General features: G+C 43.5%; 1 protein-coding gene across 2 annotated transcripts; it reads left to right on the forward strand.

Moving 5' to 3' along the window:
* Window positions 1-5097: 5097 nt before the first annotated feature.
* LOC6727648 (octopamine receptor) lies at window positions 5098-18678 on the forward strand. 2 transcript variants are annotated; one of them, XM_016176515.3, is made up of 6 exons: window positions 5098-5572; window positions 9878-10562; window positions 12295-12397; window positions 12491-12616; window positions 13374-13557; window positions 14558-18678. In XM_016176515.3, the coding sequence occupies exons 2-6, from the start codon at window positions 10028-10030 to the stop codon at window positions 15500-15502; spliced, it is 1893 nt and encodes a 630-aa protein (XP_016034240.1). In that variant the 5' UTR covers window positions 5098-5572; window positions 9878-10027; the 3' UTR covers window positions 15503-18678. The 2 variants fall into 2 exon arrangements, with proteins under 2 accessions (XP_016034240.1, XP_016034239.1); XM_016176514.3 differs by lacking the exon at window positions 5098-5572 and adding an exon at window positions 8546-8888.
* Window positions 18679-18945: the final 267 nt, after the last annotated feature.

Genomic DNA, 18945 nt, shown 5'->3' on the forward strand with positions numbered 1-18945 from the left:
ATAAATGGATTTATGCTGTACCTATCTGTGTCTAACCGAATATGCATATGCATATCCCAACTGACGTGGCCAGTGGCCATTTTAATTGGTTTACCCAATTCCCTGGGCCTGCAACTCCCTCTTCGCTCCAATTAAATAATTCATTTTAATTAGTGTTTGTCAAAATCGCGGACTCTGCCGCATGTTGCACTATCGATTCCAATCCGATTTGGATTATCATATAATCCCGGCCAGAAGAGATACATATTTAGGCGGAGAGCGTAACGAAACAAAACCAAAGTTGGGACTATTGATTGTTTTTTGTTTACCTTTGTGGTGGACTGCACACGAGGCGGTTTTGCTGGAGGGCAGGAGGCAGGGGATCAGGAGACAAGGGGATCCGTAAGTAAAATAAAATCAAGCAAATTATGCGTAAAACTCAATTATTCGGGACTTTTAAAACAGCCGGAACAACAACAAAGGGGAAAAACTTTTGCCGTAAGGCATTTACGTAAGTGCTTGGCCATGGAGTTCGTGGGATCCGTAGGCGGCCGATGCGGCTGTGGATGCGGCTGCGGAAGCGGAGCAGGTCGCTCAGACGGCGAAAGGAGCGGGTCAGGCGGTGCCTTTATGTTCACTCCTGGCCATGATGCTGCCGCCATCTCGATACGCTTGGCCACATGTGTGTGGCAACATGCTGTGTAAATTACGCTGCCATAATACCCTTCCATATGGTCAACTGTTCCGCCTGGCCACATCCATTGCTCCGGATAGCGGAAAACAGAGGGGGCGAAACTTTCGCCCAGCAAAAGTTGCCGCAACTTTCGCACAACTTTGAGCCAACTTAAGGACTTTACCGATTTGCTAGAGTATCTGGACTTCTGCTCTCCTTGACTGGCGTGATTCCTTTCGACCGTGTTTACACAGGGTTGCCGTCCCCATCTTCGGTGTTTTAACTCCGCATAAGTTCTTAATAAATTTCATTATTGCATTTTAAACTTCGTGTGGCATTATTTATGGCCGCCACCAGTCCAGTCGGGCGGAATTTCAGCCACCAGAGTCAGGTTGGCCCCACTTAAATGGTACTTCACCTTAATGCACGTTAAATATTCGCAGCGAAAGAGCTTATACTTATAGTTATTACCTTCACTGCTTATGCATCCTTTTACGCCGTTAAGAACTTTCAAAGCCTTCGGTTTTAGCCTTTACTTAACCTTGTTGGTTTTCATTTAACTTTCTATTTTGACCATATATGTTAACATATGTATATGGATATTGGAAACATTAGATACTTTAGTGTTATAATAGAAAAGGAAAGGAAAGGAAACCTTTATGATGCAAACTTATTCTTTAATATAAGTAACTAATTTTTTAACAAACCATCATACAAGTTATGTGTTAAGATTGTAGTCACTAGTATCAAGTGTTAATCTGTGTTAGCAGTATAGTTTGTTTTAAGCAGTATTGACTATATTTTCAATTTCCTTCCACCCGTTAATTGAGAATGTTTTTTAATTCCCAAATAGATAATTTTGGTTAATATGCGCATAAATCTCTTTGGGCCACTTGGGTCTTGCTTTCTCTCGGCCCGCCTCATAATTTCCAATAGCTTTTTCTGCTTTCAGCGCTCTGGTTTTGTACGTGGTCAACGCATTTAGTGTTTGTGCGGCTTTTGCGGTTGCCACAACAGCAATGGGCAGTGGGTCATTTGTTCGTGGAGCTTCCGCACATTTATGGCCACAAGCGAAATTGCCATTTTGCAGCAGTGCCTATATTCTGCAGCTGTAAATTTGATTAACCAATTCATACTGGCTGATTGGAGATTTCGAGGAGGAGGGCGGTGGCGTTGCTCTAGTATTTTGCACTGTTTTGCATGCCACGCCCCTCAATCGCGTAACTAAGTCGAGTTGGAAGGGGGGCACTGGCAGGTCCTTTGTATGATTTTTCACAATTTACCACCAATACCAATGCACGCAATGTAAGCTCGAAATCTGCTTAACGGACAATGGGCCACTAGGTTGGTTGGAGGAAGTCCAGGCCGGAATGACCGAGGATGGGGTCTTTCCGAAGGGAACAATAAATTGAAAGAAAAGTGGCAAAAGTCGAGGATGCTCGAGAATCAAATTTAAAATATATACAAATGTATACCGGTGACTGGAGTGTGTGTCTGCCGCCTGGTAACCGTAATCGGAGTATATAGCTTGGGTATCCTTCGGTCTGTCTGCTGGCCCCACCAAAAACCAATGGCGTCCGCATCTCCAGTTTCGGTTCGCCGTCGCTGATCCCGTTGACGCGAATAATATTACACTTATTGATTGAAAATTATTAATAGCCTCTGGCCTTTGCCGTCTCTAAGCGGCCATGCCATGCATTAGGGACCCAGCGGGTTCGTTCACCTATCAATTAAAAGCAACTTTAACAGGCCTGCACAAGGAGAAATGCCGCGGAAATTGGCCATAAATGTGGCGCGTTTTATTCTGTCGTAAGCCGATTTTACATTTGGCATAGGAAAACGTCATTTCGCCAATTTAATGAACTCAATAAAAGACTAAGTCGTCTATGAAATGGGCGAATTTTATGGTTTGACTTTTGGGTTGAGTGTTCTAGCAACTTAAATGAAAGTTCTAACTTTTCTTAAGAAAAAGCTTAATTCAATAATAAGCATATTATTCTAGTATTTTCGTGTTTATTTTTACAGACAAAGCAATTAAAATCATGCCCAAAAACTAACGTAATGCTATTATTTACCCAATAAAACCAACTAGCCTTCCATATAACAAACATATTTCTTCCTGTGCGCAAATGGAACTTGTCGAGTTCCGGGAATGCGACAGACGCTGGGATAGGGCTTCCTTCCGCCATTTCCCCAGACTAATTATGCTGGCGAAATTAAAACTTTATGACGCTGGAGTACACATGGTGCCAGGACATTAGGCGACCAATTGTCGTGTCCGCCCGATACATGTGCACTTTTGGATTGGAGTGGAAATGCGGCAAGGAAAGTGCGTGAGTGTCATGCACCACAACGCGTGGGGTAGCGATTTGTCAGGCAATTACTGAATCCATTGCAAGTGCCACTAAGACAAATTGTTAAACTCAATTTAGCATTGCCATTGCCATTGCCATTGCGATTGCGATTGTGACTGCCAAGTCTGGCGGGTGCATAGAAATGGAAAGTTGACTGTTTTTCCCTTGCGCCCAGAACTTGTGCGGGTGCACAAACTTTCACTTAGCCTTGAAGTTTTGGCCGGAAAATGGGAAGCGGGAAGAGGGGAGCGCTCTTCTGAGGGGGCTGCAACGCGTGAGACGACCTTCCTGTCACTGCAAAACTCACTTATGTACGTGCATTTGATAATTAAATGATGTTGCAAAACTTTGTCCACGGCCAGTTGCCATTTTTGGTACCAGTGGCAGTGACTCTCTTTACCCTTTTTCGGGATCATCGCCTCTTCGCCTGGACACCAATTATGCCCGGCCATTTCAGCCGAGTCACGTACCCGAACCGCACAGATTCCCCAGCATTTAATCAATCTAAGTGATGTCCAGCGGTCGGAGCCCAATCCGCTGCAGAGATTACAGGTGGCCCGGAACTGTTCCGGGCTAGCTACGGTGGGCGGAACAGCCCGGAGGTATGCAGTGGTTTTGGATCTGATCTGGGGATTACTAACTGCGCCGCAAGCTGGGCAACACGATAATGGGAATTAGTGATTTTGAAGATTAAATGGAAATTTCTTAGGGATTCATTTATTTATTTATATAATGCTGGCAACTAAATTAGAATTGATGCAAAAAGTGGGTGTTAGTAGGTTCAATTTAATTTAATCATTTGTTTGGCCTTTTCTAATTGATAATATTTACACGAAATTCTGATTAATAATTATAACAAAAGAAAGTGTAAAAGATAATTTATAATCCGACATACATGTCGTATAAGTAATTTTTGTGAGAGCTTTTATAACACTTTAAATTTGATGTATATAATACATTGTTGCATTCTTAATACATAATACATACATTAATAATTATAAGCTTACAGCATATATGCAAAAGTTTTGTTACAAATGAATAACTGAATAAATACTACAAAGCACACACGTCGTATACGTAATTTTAAGTTCAGCACACTGTTACCTGCAGAATTTAATAACTTTAAAAGGAAATTCTTCTGTTAATCAGGTGAGCGTAGGAGTATTTAAAGTATTGAGTATTTAAAAACAATATTTGGCGCTAGAATGGCCCTTTGTTTCACTTCAGCTGATTCCACTTGTCCCCTGACCTGCGAGTCCCGTGCCATTGCCATTATTTCGGTTCAATTGCAGACGGCTGAGAGCGCATGCCTTTGTTTACCTTCCATATCGGGCATTTGGCCATTTGGGCCTTTTGGCATTTTGGCGTTTTACCATTTGCCATTGTAGCGTTTTTAGCATTTTAGCGCCACTGTGTGTGGAACGCATTCACCTTGACAGGTGAACCCCTGTGGATCGCATTCAAATACAATCGAATCTAACCTCTAGCAACAGCAGCAGCTGTTGACACTACTCATTATGAGTGTGTAGTGTGTAGTAAGAGCATTTGCGAAATCCGCGTGGAGACGCATCTGCAAGTTATAAAATGTACAAACAAAGGCCAGCTATACGAATATTCATATAGATAGAGCCGGACCGCCTGTGCACGCTTGGCTATATCTATGTCTATGTCCATAAGGCTACCATAAAAGTCTTAATTTAGATTTCCTGAGTACCCGCGAAATCGTTTATGTTTTCATTTGGAAATTTGTCGTAAAAATCTGCTCCGCTCCGGAGCCCTGAGAATCCGCAGTGGTCTCCGTTCTTATCAACACGCCGTGGAGTTAGACGCGGCTTTATTAAACATTATTCCAGGAATTAAGTGTGCTTCGCATTTAAATATTAAACACTTGAAGTGTTTGCGAAGTTCTTTAAACACAACGGGAAGCCACTGGCCACAGGATTATTTCGAAAGTCGCGTGTTTGCCTGCCCGCCAACTTGGGATCCACAGATTCACTGGAAACCCAGTGACAGATACTACTACTACCACCACCACCACCGACGACTTCGGCCGACTCACTTCGTCAGCTTTTCAGTTCAGTTTTCAGTTTTCCTCGAGCGCTCAACCGAGGCGGTTGTCCATCGGTTCGCAGGAGCACATTTGCCGCATTTCGGGGCATCTCAATCATTCGAATTCGACAACGAGCATCCAAAAGCGATTGATCAGCCGCCGGCTCACCTGATCAATAATGTGAACTTGAATTAATTATATACAGTGCAATGAGTTCGTCACGCAGCTAAATATATAAAAAAATATATTTATAAATGTATAAATACGTGTATAAAGAAAAACCAAATGAATAATATCAAATAACGTGCAATGAACGTGAACGAGCGTCTCCTTTAACTGCGTTTGTAGTGCACTTATAAAGTATCCAATTAAATGGGACTCCGGCTCCTCAGACAACAATAACAGTGAAATACCTGCCCGGGGGCAATAAAAATAATAACAGCTTTGTGTCAATAAAACAATGCGAAATGTTTTGATATGAAAGCGGAGGACTGCGCAGGAAAGCGATTGCATTAAGTAAGTAAACAGCGCGACGGGGAGGACCCTTCTTCTGGAGGACCCTCACAGAGGACCCTCTGGGCAGAAAACCCTTCACCTTCGCCCGGTTCCAGGTGTGCTCAAAGGGAGCGGGCAGGAGGTGGTGGGAACCATGGACGATTTGCATAGATCAGCGGAGGAGCTTGAGCCAAGGACCGGGTAATGGATAAATGCTTTCACGCTAAACACCTCGATGGCACTGCCAAATAAAGAGGACAAATAAGTGTCTGACAGTCTCGATAAATAGTGGCTTCTATTGGCTGACTGGGTGTTTTGACGTCAGCGGGAGTCCTTTCGGGGGTGCCACCCATTCTTGACACCCTCCCCCCATCCCGCAGCGTTTATTTGCCGAATGCAAATGAAATATTATTGCACATGCACATGCACATTACACATACGCCATGTTGGCCGCAAATTGCAACAAATGTTCAACGGAAGTCGGATGCTGGTGCGGCGTGGGCGGTCGAATGAATTTTGACGGAGCTCAGCATTTTTTCTTGTTTTTTCTGCTTTTTGGTGTGCTCTATATGGTAGAAAAAAAAAAAGAAAATTACATTCCAAACGCATTCCGAAAAAGTCAGGAAAGTATTTCGCCTGGCCTTGCAATTGTCACACTTGAAGTGCCCTTCTGGCTTTTCCGAAAAATATCTCTTAATAACGCGTATGTGAAATGGTGCTTGGTCGATTAAAGCCGAATAAGGTGAAGGCCAAACAGCTGGCCAAGAGCTGGAAAATGTCTAAAAAAATAGGCAATGATGTGGCAGCATTAAATAAGTAAATGTGTGGACCAGAGCTGCCAAATAGCTCTCCGTCCTTTTTTTCTTTGGCCAAACCAATAAAATATGTTCAAAAAATTTAATGTTCGAAAATAGGTTTATAAACTTATTTAAGGAAAAAAGCAAAATAACGATTTTAATGGTATAAAAATTCCAGCAATAATTCAAATTATGATATCTGAATAAGAGAACACATTAGAAGTAAACACAAAAATTATGAAAATGAATTCCAAACCTATTGAGTGAGATTAATAATACAATTAAAGTCTTTCAAGATTGCTGCATTTTTTTTGCGAAAAAACTATCTTGTTTTTTGGTAGCTATAGTTGGCGGCACTGGCGTATACATAGATTATTCTGCTCCATTGTTTGGGTTGAACTTTTAGTGTGAAATAAATCTTCCATGGACACCAGCATCAGTGATACAGATTTATCTTATGCCGGAGATGAGTGCCCCTCTGATTGATGACCCTTTCTGCCAAGTGCGGCGGAAATCCATTCACCGATCTTTCAAGTTCAGCCGGCCAAAAAGGATGAACGCTTGCTATCAATTAGAAATTCATAAGTTTAGGTCTTTTCGACAAAGTAATTGGATTTGGGGCAACTCAATTTGTTGCCTTTGAAGAAATAGTTTATGCCCCCCGTCTCGATGGGCGAAAGGGTAAAACTCTGAGCTGATTGCCGCCATTGTCATGGAAATGGCACTGAAAATGGAAATGGAAACTGGTCAGGAACCAAGGAGATTAGGGTGCTCCGCTCGTGCAAACTTGGCAATTGAGTTGCGAATTAGATTATCAATCAAAGTGCCAATAAAAACGCCATTGCTTATCGCGGTCAATTGCCGATGGGTTTGCCGCCAAAGAATGTTCCAGCCCCCGATCGCAAAACGATTTCAGTTTTCCTTCGCTTGGCTTCCACCCGGAATCCCAGTCACATTCTAACGAATGTGAGTTCATAAATCTATTTTCGGTCGAAAGCCCCCTCGAAATATACACATGATTTCCAATGCCACTAATTGAACACTCGAGATTGGAAGTCTATAAGCTATAGGAGACCCGATATCGCTAGACCCCAAGTTGCGGGCGAAAGAAAGAGGACCTTATCTTGTGGGGATGACACATTCTCCATTGAGCCCGATCGATACCTTAACCCTGACGGACAGCCGTGGGCTTTGGCATCGCTTCTAATTAATCAGTTTCACCTTTGAGTACGTCACTCGGCCGGGCCAATATTTACACATCAGCCGGCAGCATAAAAAACTAAACTAAAAGTACCCCTTGCACACCTCGCCACCAAGCCAGATTGCTATCATGTGAGCGATAAGCGCTTTTATGACCATTCCGCGTCAGCATTAAAAGGCTTAAAGAAATGGAAATGGGACAGGAGGAGGGTGGCCGAATTGGTGTACACCCTTACCGAGCACCTAAGCCCCTAATTATTAAGCTATTTCTATAATTAGAAGCAGGCCCTGTTATGTATTTCAAAATAGTTTCAGATTACTAAGCAAAACACTTAGTGTGTCATGCAAGGCAGTGATTTCATGCCACAGCAGTTGGCATTTTTCGATTATTTAACAACGTAAATAATTAAACATATTGGCAAATGAAACCGCCTCTATCCTCTTGCCAAAAAGGTAGAACTACCCCGCAAAACGAGGATATAATTTAATGTTGCATACCAACCACCCTAATGTTTATACATAAATTAATTAAAAGTTAGTTTAAAATTTTGTGGTTCCACGGAATTTATTACGCACTTCCCATTTCCCGTAGATACTTGCAGCCCTTCCCGTGTTATCGTTGAGCTGAAGTCTTAAGCTAATATTCCAGCCATCCCACACAGAGATTTGAATATGCAAATTGTTGTACTGAATGTGAATTATTCCCTTTTTGCGGCAAATGTCTTGGCCTGCGGCTTGATTTTGGATTCCCATACCCAATCCCGTTTCCATTGCCATTGCCATTGCCATTGCCACTCGGATTGCGTTCCACCGCCAGCTAGTCTATTGCGATATCAGTTTTAATTTGGTTATCGCCCACACACACACACACAACAGACGCTCACAAGGAGTCGCAATCTGGAGTATATAACGCACACTATCGCAGGCTAAATAAATAATACTTAATGCCAAATTATTGTCAACAGAAGTGGCAAGAAGTGTCGAACTGCCAGCCCTTGCCATTCGGTCTGCAGTCTCGCACTCAGTCAACAGTCATCCGCGTCGCTGTGCTGTTTATTCCGGCAATATTGCGCCGATACTCCGCCGGAATCACCTACATATAGCACCCGTACATAATTTAATCGGATATCTAATAGAGCGTCGAGTATCAATCTTATCGCCCAGGCGCACGTGTAGCTCTGCCAGTTGTGGAAAAAGTGAAAATAGTGAATGGTGGAAAAGTTTCGGTGATGAATAGTCGAATCCGGCAGACGAATGACTATCGATGGAACGGGTATCTCCTAGATACTTCGTAGCAAGTGTTAAGTGTAAATAGTGCACAGATAAACACACGCATTGAGGTAAAAGCTACAAACAAATTTTGAGATTCAAATATATTAGGCACATTGAATATTTCTGATGTTTTACGTTTTCAATTAAAGAAAATATGTCCGTAGCCTAAATTCCTTCTACAAATTAATAAACTGCAGTATTTATTTATTAATTTAATAAAATATTCCCAAATTTAGCCATTTCCTTGGCAAATTTATTAGTAATATACTACAAAACATTTCACAACTTTGTAGTAAAAGTATTTGCTTTGTATATGAAGCTCATTACATTTCTAATTTTTATATAATGATTATTAGAATGCGCCAGGAATTCCGAAGCTGATGATTTTCTTGAATTTTCTATACTGACTAAAGCGTGAATATGTATATAATAATTTTTAATTTTCTGTTTGAAAATACCTCCACGAATTATTTTTAAGTCTCTAAAGTTTGGTACCTAATCCAAAGCAAATAGAGGCATACATTTTAAATTAAATCGAGCCAGTGGGGGTTTCTAAATGATAAGGTAAACTTAATTTGATTTATTGCTCACAGTAGCGCACTTCGGCATTTTCGTTGAAAGCATGACTAACCAAGGGATTAACGTTTATCTACTTAGAAAGTAAAGTATTTAACTGTGTGTCGGTAATGGCAACCCAAGACAAAGGACATCTTAAGAATCTTTTGACACCGTTGACAACTCTCAACGTAAATTACAAATGCTGTGCACTTTTAGCCTTCAGATTGTTGAATCCTTAATTGCAGGCGAATGAATGAAATTGACAATTTCGCCGATTGCAATTGAAACGAGATTGTATTGAATGCTGTGAAATCAATTTAATTTCGGAAATTGTCACAAGGAATAAATCAGATAATGCGTGCATACATGAAAAATTAAAACAAATACAAATAGTTTTCGGCGTAAAAGGGATATGCAAATGGTTATTGTTTCCTGCTGACTTCGTTTTTATTACTATGCAAAGGACATTGCTAACTGCCGAACTTTCCTTTAATTCCAGTTCCAACGGACGTGCACACTGGACACCATGACCACTGTTGTGCCGTGTTCCTGCTCCGTCAACTCCAGGGATATGGGAGGATATGGATGGGCCTAGGCGGCCTGCTGCCGGAGATAGCCACTCTCGATTGAGAACCCAACTGGCCGATCTATGGCTGTCAACTTGCAGCTGAATAATTTAAGCGCCATTTATCCATCGCTCATGTATGTGGCCGCCTCCTCCTCCTCTTCCTCCTCCCTGCGGGGATTGGGGCTGGGATCGGGAGTGGGAGTGGGTGGTCTGCCGGAAAACATATCCATCGTGTACGAGGATGCGGCCAATGGGACAGGAGGAGGAGTTGGAGTTGGATATCCCAGCGGACCGAACGGTACGGATGCAGTGGCTCTCACCGAACCCGGACCCACGGCACCCGTGACCACATTTAATTACTACAACGAGTCGGCGGCGGCCGCCGAGTGGGCGCACTTCTACGATCTGGTGCTCTCCTGGCAGGGCATCATCCTGATTGCCGTCTTTGCCACCTTCATCGTGGTCACCGTCATCGGGAACACCCTGGTCATACTGGCCATATTGACCACGCGCCGGCTCCGCACCATTACCAACTGCTTTGTGATGAGCCTGGCGGTGGCCGACCTCCTCGTGGGCATCTTCGTCATGCCCCCCGCCGTCGCCGTCCATCTCATAGGTGAGTTAGGAGGACGCATGAGTGTGAGTGTGCAAGTGTGTGTGTGTGAGTGTGTGGCAGCGCCATTAAGGCATTAGAGTCCTTCCGCGAAAGGAGGCGCCGCTGGCCGGGCTTTTCGCGTGATTACAAGATGAAGATGCCATTCCGGTAAATCCCTCAAAAAATTGCTAACAAAAGCTTGGCGCCCAGAACGAAGCGTATGCACTGAGAAGAAATCTAATATCCAAGTCTATGTAATTTGTATATCTTAAAGTTAAAATGTAGTAGCAATGATGGATTTGGAATGAGGTTCTGTTTAGAGCATTGTGTAGGGATTTCTATGAGGACTAGGATATATATGTATATCTTTTTCCAAGTGTATCCCAAAGTAGCACGAACAGGAATAGCAGCACGGACACGAACAGGAACTCGAGGAGGAGGTGTGTCAGTTGGGGGGCGGGGCAAACGGGGCGTGTATTTATGTAAATGCTGCTAGGTGAAATATGTGAGTATGTATCTCTCTCGCCTTATGGATTTGTATTCTTTGAACTGAAAGAATTTCTTTCATTTTTTGCCTCGGCTCTCGTGCAATTTCCTCAGCACAAAAAAAAAAAAAATGGAGGCGAACAGCCGAAAAAGGGGAAAATTCCCGAGCCCAACTTTGTGGAAATACTTTAAAGGCAACGGCATGTCGAAAGTTTGTCATAATCATCCGGACCACTGACAATCCGAATCGGAATGAATTATTCTCGTCAGAAAATAGTTGCTTAACTCTCCTGGAGTTCAATGGAAAATATGCAAATTGGATGAGCCTTGATTTAAACACTTCTTATTTAAGCTTACGTAGCTTTTGTCTTCCGAAACATTAAGCTTGTTTTCCAAACTTTCATCCACTAGTTTCTCTCTGTGGAGATACCTTTTGAATCTCATTCATAATTACTCATGCCCTCAGGTTTTTTCGAGGCAAACAATTTACCAAGCCCCACATTCAGTTCATTTTTGTCTAAAGTATACGCACATATATCATTAAGTTAGGACGTAATACACCCACACATTTGGGATTTATAGTTTGCTTTTTGGAGCCTTATCATCAAGTTGAAGTTGGGGTAGGCACTGAAAGTGCTGATATGGCGACTGCTTTGTGCTAGTTTCTACTCCAATTTTTTAGATAAAAACATACCCTACCACAACTGGTCAAGCATTTCCATAATTAATTAAGTAATCCTTGTGTTTTTCTAATTCACTCCTAATTTTGCCTTTAACTGGTTCAATCCGAGTCCTCTGTGGTTCAGCAAATTGCAATCTTACATTGGACCAGACCAACCCAAGTGTGCTGGCCCATAGGCAATATCCGTGTAATGAGCTCCTTGGCTCCTTGACTCCCAGCGCCTTTCACAAAAACAACTTTTCATTTGGCGCTGGGAGACCATTAAGGGGCACTTGATTTAAAAATTAATCGCTTGACAGGCCTCGGACTAGGAGAAAGCACTGTAGGAGCTGGTCCAATGGAGAAATCGGTGCTTTTTGGGTGTAAAATTAAACCACTAACGGGTTGAAGGGGACCTAAAACATTGCCAAAATTTGCCGAGCTGGCCGCTTTAATTGGCCTTAGGTGAGGCATTTGCTGAAAGCCATGGAAAATGTTGCTAATCAAATTGACTTTGGACCGGAATTTTAAGTTGGCTGCCCCTCCCCACTCCGCGCTGCAAAAGGCTGGCGGAAAGTTTTTAATTTGGAATCTTCTGGATTGCAGGCTCGTGGCAACTGGGCTGGGTGCTCTGCGACATTTGGATCTCCCTGGACGTGCTCCTCTGCACGGCCTCCATTCTCAGCCTGTGCGCCATCAGTGTGGACAGGTGAGCAGCGTCCGCCGGGAGCACAGGCCTACCCAAAACATATAGCATTCCCCAGTATCGTAAATCTTTGCATCCTTCACGTTCATCCCACAGATATTTGGCCGTGACCAGGCCGCTCACGTACTCCCGTAAACGGCGCTCCAAACGATTGGCCCTCATCATGATCCTAATCGTCTGGCTGCTCGCGTTGGCCATCACCTGTCCTCCCATGCTGGGATGGTAAGTACACTCGAAGAAAAAATCAATATATAAGGGAATTCCCATAACCTAGTAGCAGGAAGTCTTCTAATTTGGACAACAGTCCACAAACTTCATAGATACATGGAATTTTAAACTAAACATATACTTCCTTTTTGTTATACCGCATCTACTAGCTTTAACAACAAATTTTGTTCAGTGCGGAAAAATCTCTCTACTTTTGCCTAACTAACTAAAAGGATAATTAATTAAAGTGCTTTGTTTATATTTAACTTCGTTAGCACAGTAAACATATTTAACGAGAAGTATAATAAATAGCAGAATTCAGAAATGTAACCTGTAAAGTAATGTAAAATGTAAAGTTTAATTTATTTAACTAACAATAATTAAAGCTCAATTTGCCTAAATGAAATGAAATCAACAATTTTGTTGAGTGCAGGAAACTGTGCCAAAAGATGCCATTGCATAATTTTGAAGGACCACTTTGGGTATTATTAGCTATTTTTGGTCCATTTTAAGCATTACAAATGTCGCCGAGTGTGAGTGTAAATTAATTAGAATAAATTTCGAGTACTCCGAGCAGACTGACTGGCGACACCCAGCTGAACAAACGAATATAATTAGCTGGCAATTGTCTGCTGCTCTTGCGACCTCCGACCTGCGACCTCTGACCCCCCTGAGCCCGCAGCTCCGTAGGGAAATAATTGGGAACTTCCTGCATTAGTTGACTAACTTGGTGGCCCATTAAGCGTATCCTGCTCACTTCCATTTCCCGCAGGTACGAGCCAGGACGCAGGGACCTGCGCGAGTGCCGATACAACCAGAACGAGGGCTACGTCATCTTCTCGGCCATGGGCTCCTTCTTCATACCCATGGCAGTCATGATTTATGTGTATGCAAGAATTTCCTGTGTCATTGCATCCCGGCACGACAATATGACCGACATAAGTGTTCACAACAAGGTAAGCTCCGTCGCAGCCATCCGCAACCATGTCCCCATGTCCGCATGTCCTTCTGTTTGCCTGCAAACATTCGCACGTCTCCCGCCATCCAAACCCCAAAGCCAACATAGTGCACAAATACGGAATATGGAATAGGAAAACCACGGCAGCTGCAAACAACAAACGCTGGCCCGACCAGCGAAAGTCATCTCTATTGCGAACCACTCCGGCTTAAAGGACACTCCACGTGCGGCACAAGCTGCGGCACGTTTGCCTCATAATTCCCAAATGCCAGGAGCTCACACAGATTTAAATACCATACCCTCGCATCGGGGTATGTGCCAATTTCCGGTCCAGTGTCCGCTATAAAACAAGTTTTTCACTTCAACTCTGACAGCCCATATAGCTGAATTAATGAGTTTTCAACTAACCGTTTTCAGACGAGAGCAGTTTTGCCGCTTTGGAGTTGAATGCTTTTCAAAAATGTTAGTTATAAAATGTTGCTACATCCTTTTAAGCATACTACATACAAGTTTCCAATACCAACTCTAGGGCAATCACTAATTCGACTCTTTTTTGTCGAGCCTTAAGTCAGCATCACTAAATAGCTAACACTAAACGATGCTCGCTTCGAAAATTGCATCTGCATATATACATTTGTATATGTACCTGGTGTGCATTTTAAAATAGGCTTAAAATTCACTTAAACAGAATCAAGTCCAGGCAGCCATACGCATTAAAAACAGTCTGAAATTCAGTTTTATGTTTAGAGAGATTAGCACATCGTGCAGTTGATAGAACAATGGCCTCATGGCATCAGCTTAAAGCCACCTGCTTACCAGGATGGTTCCTTTTAAAGTGGATGATGATGCCTACAAGAGTGTTTAAAGCTTCGGCTTTTGCTAGCGTGACTTCCGTTTCCGTTTCTTTCATCTCTGCCGCCTTTTGCCGCCCATTGACTTCATTTTAGTTATTTATCATCGACATTGACTTAACCGCCTTGTGCACTTTGCGTGTCTAGAAATTCAAGCGCTACACGGCAGCGGACGTAGAGAACGAGCTGTCGGAGCAGGAGCAGCACAGCTCGGTGGGCCAGCGCCAGAGACAGGCCACATCGAGGACGTTCTCCAACCAGACGATAGCCAAGGAGCTCCACGACATGATGCTCAGCGACAGCGACAATTGTGCGCCAGTCGGCGCTGGAGGAGCAGTTGGTGGGGGAGGAGGAGGAAGTAGTGCCACTGGCGGCACCCACTGTCAATCCCTGCTGGCTCTGCCCTCCGGCGGAGGAGGTGGCTCCATGGGCTGCGCCAAGAATGGGTGCTACGAACTCACACGACCCTCCTCGCTGAAGCGCGCTTCCACCGCCTCAACGACCATTACCACAATGACGAGTGGCATGGGGCCGGGCAGCAGTCTCCTGGATGCGCAGTGGCAGTCCCAGCCGCCGGGCCAAACGGGCCAGGTGCAGACCCACTCCCTATCGCAGCCACCGCGAACACACAGCTTTAGGCATTCGCATGGGGAGCGGGACCGCGAGAGACTGCGGAGCCATCACCACCATCCTCATTATCATCACCAGGCGGGCGTAACCACGACATCGACCAGCGGGAACACCGGTGCCAACACCAACAGTAAATCGCTGTCCAATCGGATTACGTCGCTGAAGAAGGAGAACAAGACCACTCAAACCCTGAGCATTGTGGTGGGTGGCTTTATCGCCTGCTGGCTGCCCTTCTTCATCAACTATCTGATCACCCCGTTCCTGGCCGAGCACCAGGCCAGCCAAATGCTGGCCAAGGCGCTCACCTGGCTGGGTTGGTTCAACAGCGCCATCAATCCCTTCATCTACGCCTTCTACAGCGTCGACTTCCGGGCGGCCTTCTGGCGCCTCACCTGCAAACGCTTCTTCAGCGCCGGCCAGAAGCCGCAGTTCCCCACGAACACCATGTCCATCAGGCGATAGAGTTGGACTGGGCTGGACTCGCCTGGTAACAGAAACACAGAAAACCCCTCAAGCCCTGAACAAATTGCCCGCACATAACATATTATTAACATATTCATTAACTTTAGACGCGTCGGCGGCGAAAAAGGTGTGGTCCCTAATTGCACCCACAGTCCATGTGTAATTGTTCTCCAGTTTCTCGTATAGTTTATTTCATCGTCAGGGTTTGCTTCCGATTCTGGATCATTTTGCCACTTAGGAGACGAACCTCGCCCACCAGCAATTCCACTGCTTTCAGTTGACCTTTCAGAAATGCCAAGGCATTACAGCATTTTCAAACAGTCTATAGTGAAGCTTCTTATATCAGAAACTCAACCGATATAATATAGAAGATTTTTCAGAAATATCTTTGTTGACTCAGAACACATATAATATATCTTATTTGTAGACATAAAAGGTTTTTATTATATATACTTCCAAATTTTCCTAAGCTTTGAGATAAACATTTCCATTGCCGCTAAAATTTATGGAAATAATATAGATAAAAGGTTGAGCCACACAATCTACCTATCTCATAAATGCCATGAAAATCTTTATATGATCCAAATTTGTTTGCTAGTCAGGAAAAATAGAAATTCCATCGAAGTTAGTGACTCATTCGCTTTAAAACCTTTTAGTAGAATAATGTAGAAAACAACATTGACTTAGTAAATTTCGACTTAGTGAAGCTTGACTGTACAAAGATGGCAATACGTGTATGTATGCGACTGCAGGCAAGGATTTCAAGGTATTTTTGCATGCAGAACCCGTGGAAAATCTGATACGCAGCACGTATCGATTTAGTAATTTCCGCGCGACTTTTCCGCTCAGCGGGCGGCGCCTCTAAAATGGCAACATTTTCCTTGGATGTTGCTTTTTGCCGGGCCGTCAAGACAACTTGGACTTGGCCAGTGGCACAGACAGCGCAGATGGATGGGAAAACTTGTTTGTATGGCTCACCGAAATTGCGGCCATTCCTCGAGCTCTAAAATTCAGCCGCATGCTTTTGGGTAGGTTACCAGTTTTGGTGGTGACCCCGAACCACTTCCGCATTCCCTTTTGGCGCTTTACGATGCAGCTAGCTGGTCCCCATCGTACTTAAGTTTAGTGCAGGCATATATATCATATATATCACTAAATATCACAGTATATCATATCAACTGATATCAGGACATCATAAAGAATATGGCCCAGAGATACGAGTTGATTGATTTACATGGCGGAGGTACTGAAATCAGTGGAATATCTGGGGGCTGGGGATCAAGTTGAGAATTAGCTTTAATCAGCTTTATCGGAATACCAGTTAAAAACAGTTACTGTGATTTAGTTTATAGTTGCAGTTGAAGCTGAAACTTCAAGAGTTTTCCTTTAGTCTTAACAACATTAAGTGTGTGCAGTGCGTGTGTGATTAAGTAGGTGAAAGTGAGCTTGTGTGAATGGGTTGTAATGTATTATATAATTTAAGGCATAATTTATTCAGGCCATCAGCAGCTTAGCTAACCCCCTAAGTAGGACTAATCTTCGTGTTGTACCAAGCAATCTACTTTTCGAACTCCATCCATTGCCGGCGGCGGTGTGAAGTCATAAACGCAACCAAGCAATGCTACGCCTACGACATAGAGATTAAGTCAGACGAAACTCTCATCAGCATGCCATCCTTCTTCCTGAATCCTTCTGAATATCTGATTTCCGGAATATCAGCTCACATCACGTCAAGCCTAACAAGTCAAAACAGATGCTCCGCTCCGGGTGAGACGGTTTCCGTCCCGTCCAAGGTGAGGAGCAAGCTCGGCGGATGGAGCTCATCATCATCGCACGCCCACCAATCATATTGCATATCGCATACTCGTATATCTCATATCGTCTCATTCCGGCTGATATCACAGACATAATCCGCATAATCTGCATACAAATATATGTATATTTATTAATAGTTGTGTGTGTACGAACAGCAAGTTTTTGGAAACGAACAAATAAATAGACAATTCGAAAAGACAAAACTCTCCCAAAAAAGAGCTAGAGATTGGTTTTTCTATCATTTAAACTCGGTTTAAGCTCTCGCCCTCCGCTTAAAGGTGCCGGTATGGGAAGGACCCTCTAGTCCTGCGAACAATGGTTAGTGCGGGTAACGTGAATTATTGATCAGTCTCAAAATTGAATTCGCAACTGCAGATACACTGTACTGTACGCCCCAGCTCCTCATATGTGCACATATGTGTGTGTACTGTTTGTCTGTATTTATATTTAACCAGGACGAATTCAAGGGAAAACCCCGGAAAAAGGAGCCAAGGGGAACGGGAACCGAGAGCAAAGTTGTGTTTGGTGCGCAAAATAACCATAAATACGAACCCCGCCATCCCGTCATGAATATTTCATTGTAGCTACAGCCAGCCAGCAAATCCCCCCATTCCCAGCCCAGAAATCCGCATCCATCCCGCGGGGAGGAGATTCAGTTGAGGAGCCTCCAAATGGAGTTTTAAGACTCTAATTGAGCCCGAGACCGAGCCGGAGACCGAGCCTGGAACTTGGCTAACATTAATTGATCGACTGAGTCGAGGCCCCCTAAAATTCAATTGGGTTGCAGAGTGGGCGGCACTTGAGGAGACTCATTGGAGCGGTTGGCCCAACTTGGCCAGAAAACAACTTGACGAGGCAAACAAAGGAAGCCGAAATAAAACGAAAGTTCATTCGAAAAACATTTGCGGGGGGCATTTGTCATGAGAGTTTCGCCAACTTTGCCTGTCCCAAGCACTTGTTAAATGTTAAATGCTCGAAAATATCGATGTATTGTTTTTGTCCCTTTGTTGTTCATAACCCAGAAATTGCTGCGATGACATAACCGAAAATCTCGCGGCAGCAAAACAACATTAGCCCAAAGGACCCTGTCGGCAGGCGTCTGAAAATAGGATGTCGGCATGGCTGTCAACTTCATCCCGAGCTCCACCTCCACTTTTTGCCTTTTTTTTGCCACCTGAAAAAACGGCCATTTAATTTAACACATTACGCGATATCAGCCAACAAAGCGATGGAAAATGGTAAGGTTTCCCAGCAACAAAAAAAGAAAGGGAATAAAAATACACAGGGCATACAGAGTGTTATGCCTGAGGTATACCCTTTAATCAGCGTTATAAATGCCAGTTATGACTGAGAGGTTCATTAAGCAAGCAACTTTGCGTTGAGTAACATTTAAAGTTATTTATGTTGCTCATAATTGTGCTTAATAGGTTTTGGTTATGAATATACGTATCTACATTAGATTGCAGCTGCTTATAAGCTATGGTCATAAAGTTATTGCTAAACAATTTTTAACCGCTACCCTATAAACAGGATTGAAGTAGACCAAAACTGAAACTTAATGCAAGCAATTTAAAGAAATATTAATGCTAGAAGTACATAAGAAGTAGTTTTAAAATAAGAGCAACTAT

This window comes from Drosophila simulans, chromosome 3R (genome assembly GCF_016746395.2).
Source record: "Drosophila simulans strain w501 chromosome 3R, Prin_Dsim_3.1, whole genome shotgun sequence".
NCBI classification, from domain to species: domain Eukaryota; kingdom Metazoa; phylum Arthropoda; class Insecta; order Diptera; family Drosophilidae; genus Drosophila; species Drosophila simulans.

Bases quoted from the DNA above. Each gene is read 5' to 3' on its own strand.
- LOC6727648 (XM_016176515.3), top strand. From the start codon at position 10,028: ATGGCTGTCAACTTGCAGCTGAATAATTTAAGCGCCATTTATCCATCG. The intron at 12,398-12,490 runs GTGAGCAGCGTC...TTCATCCCACAG, and splicing joins TGCGCCATCAGTGTGGACAG to ATATTTGGCCGTGACCAGGC. The intron at 13,558-14,557 runs GTAAGCTCCGTC...TTGCGTGTCTAG, and splicing joins ACATAAGTGTTCACAACAAG to AAATTCAAGCGCTACACGGC.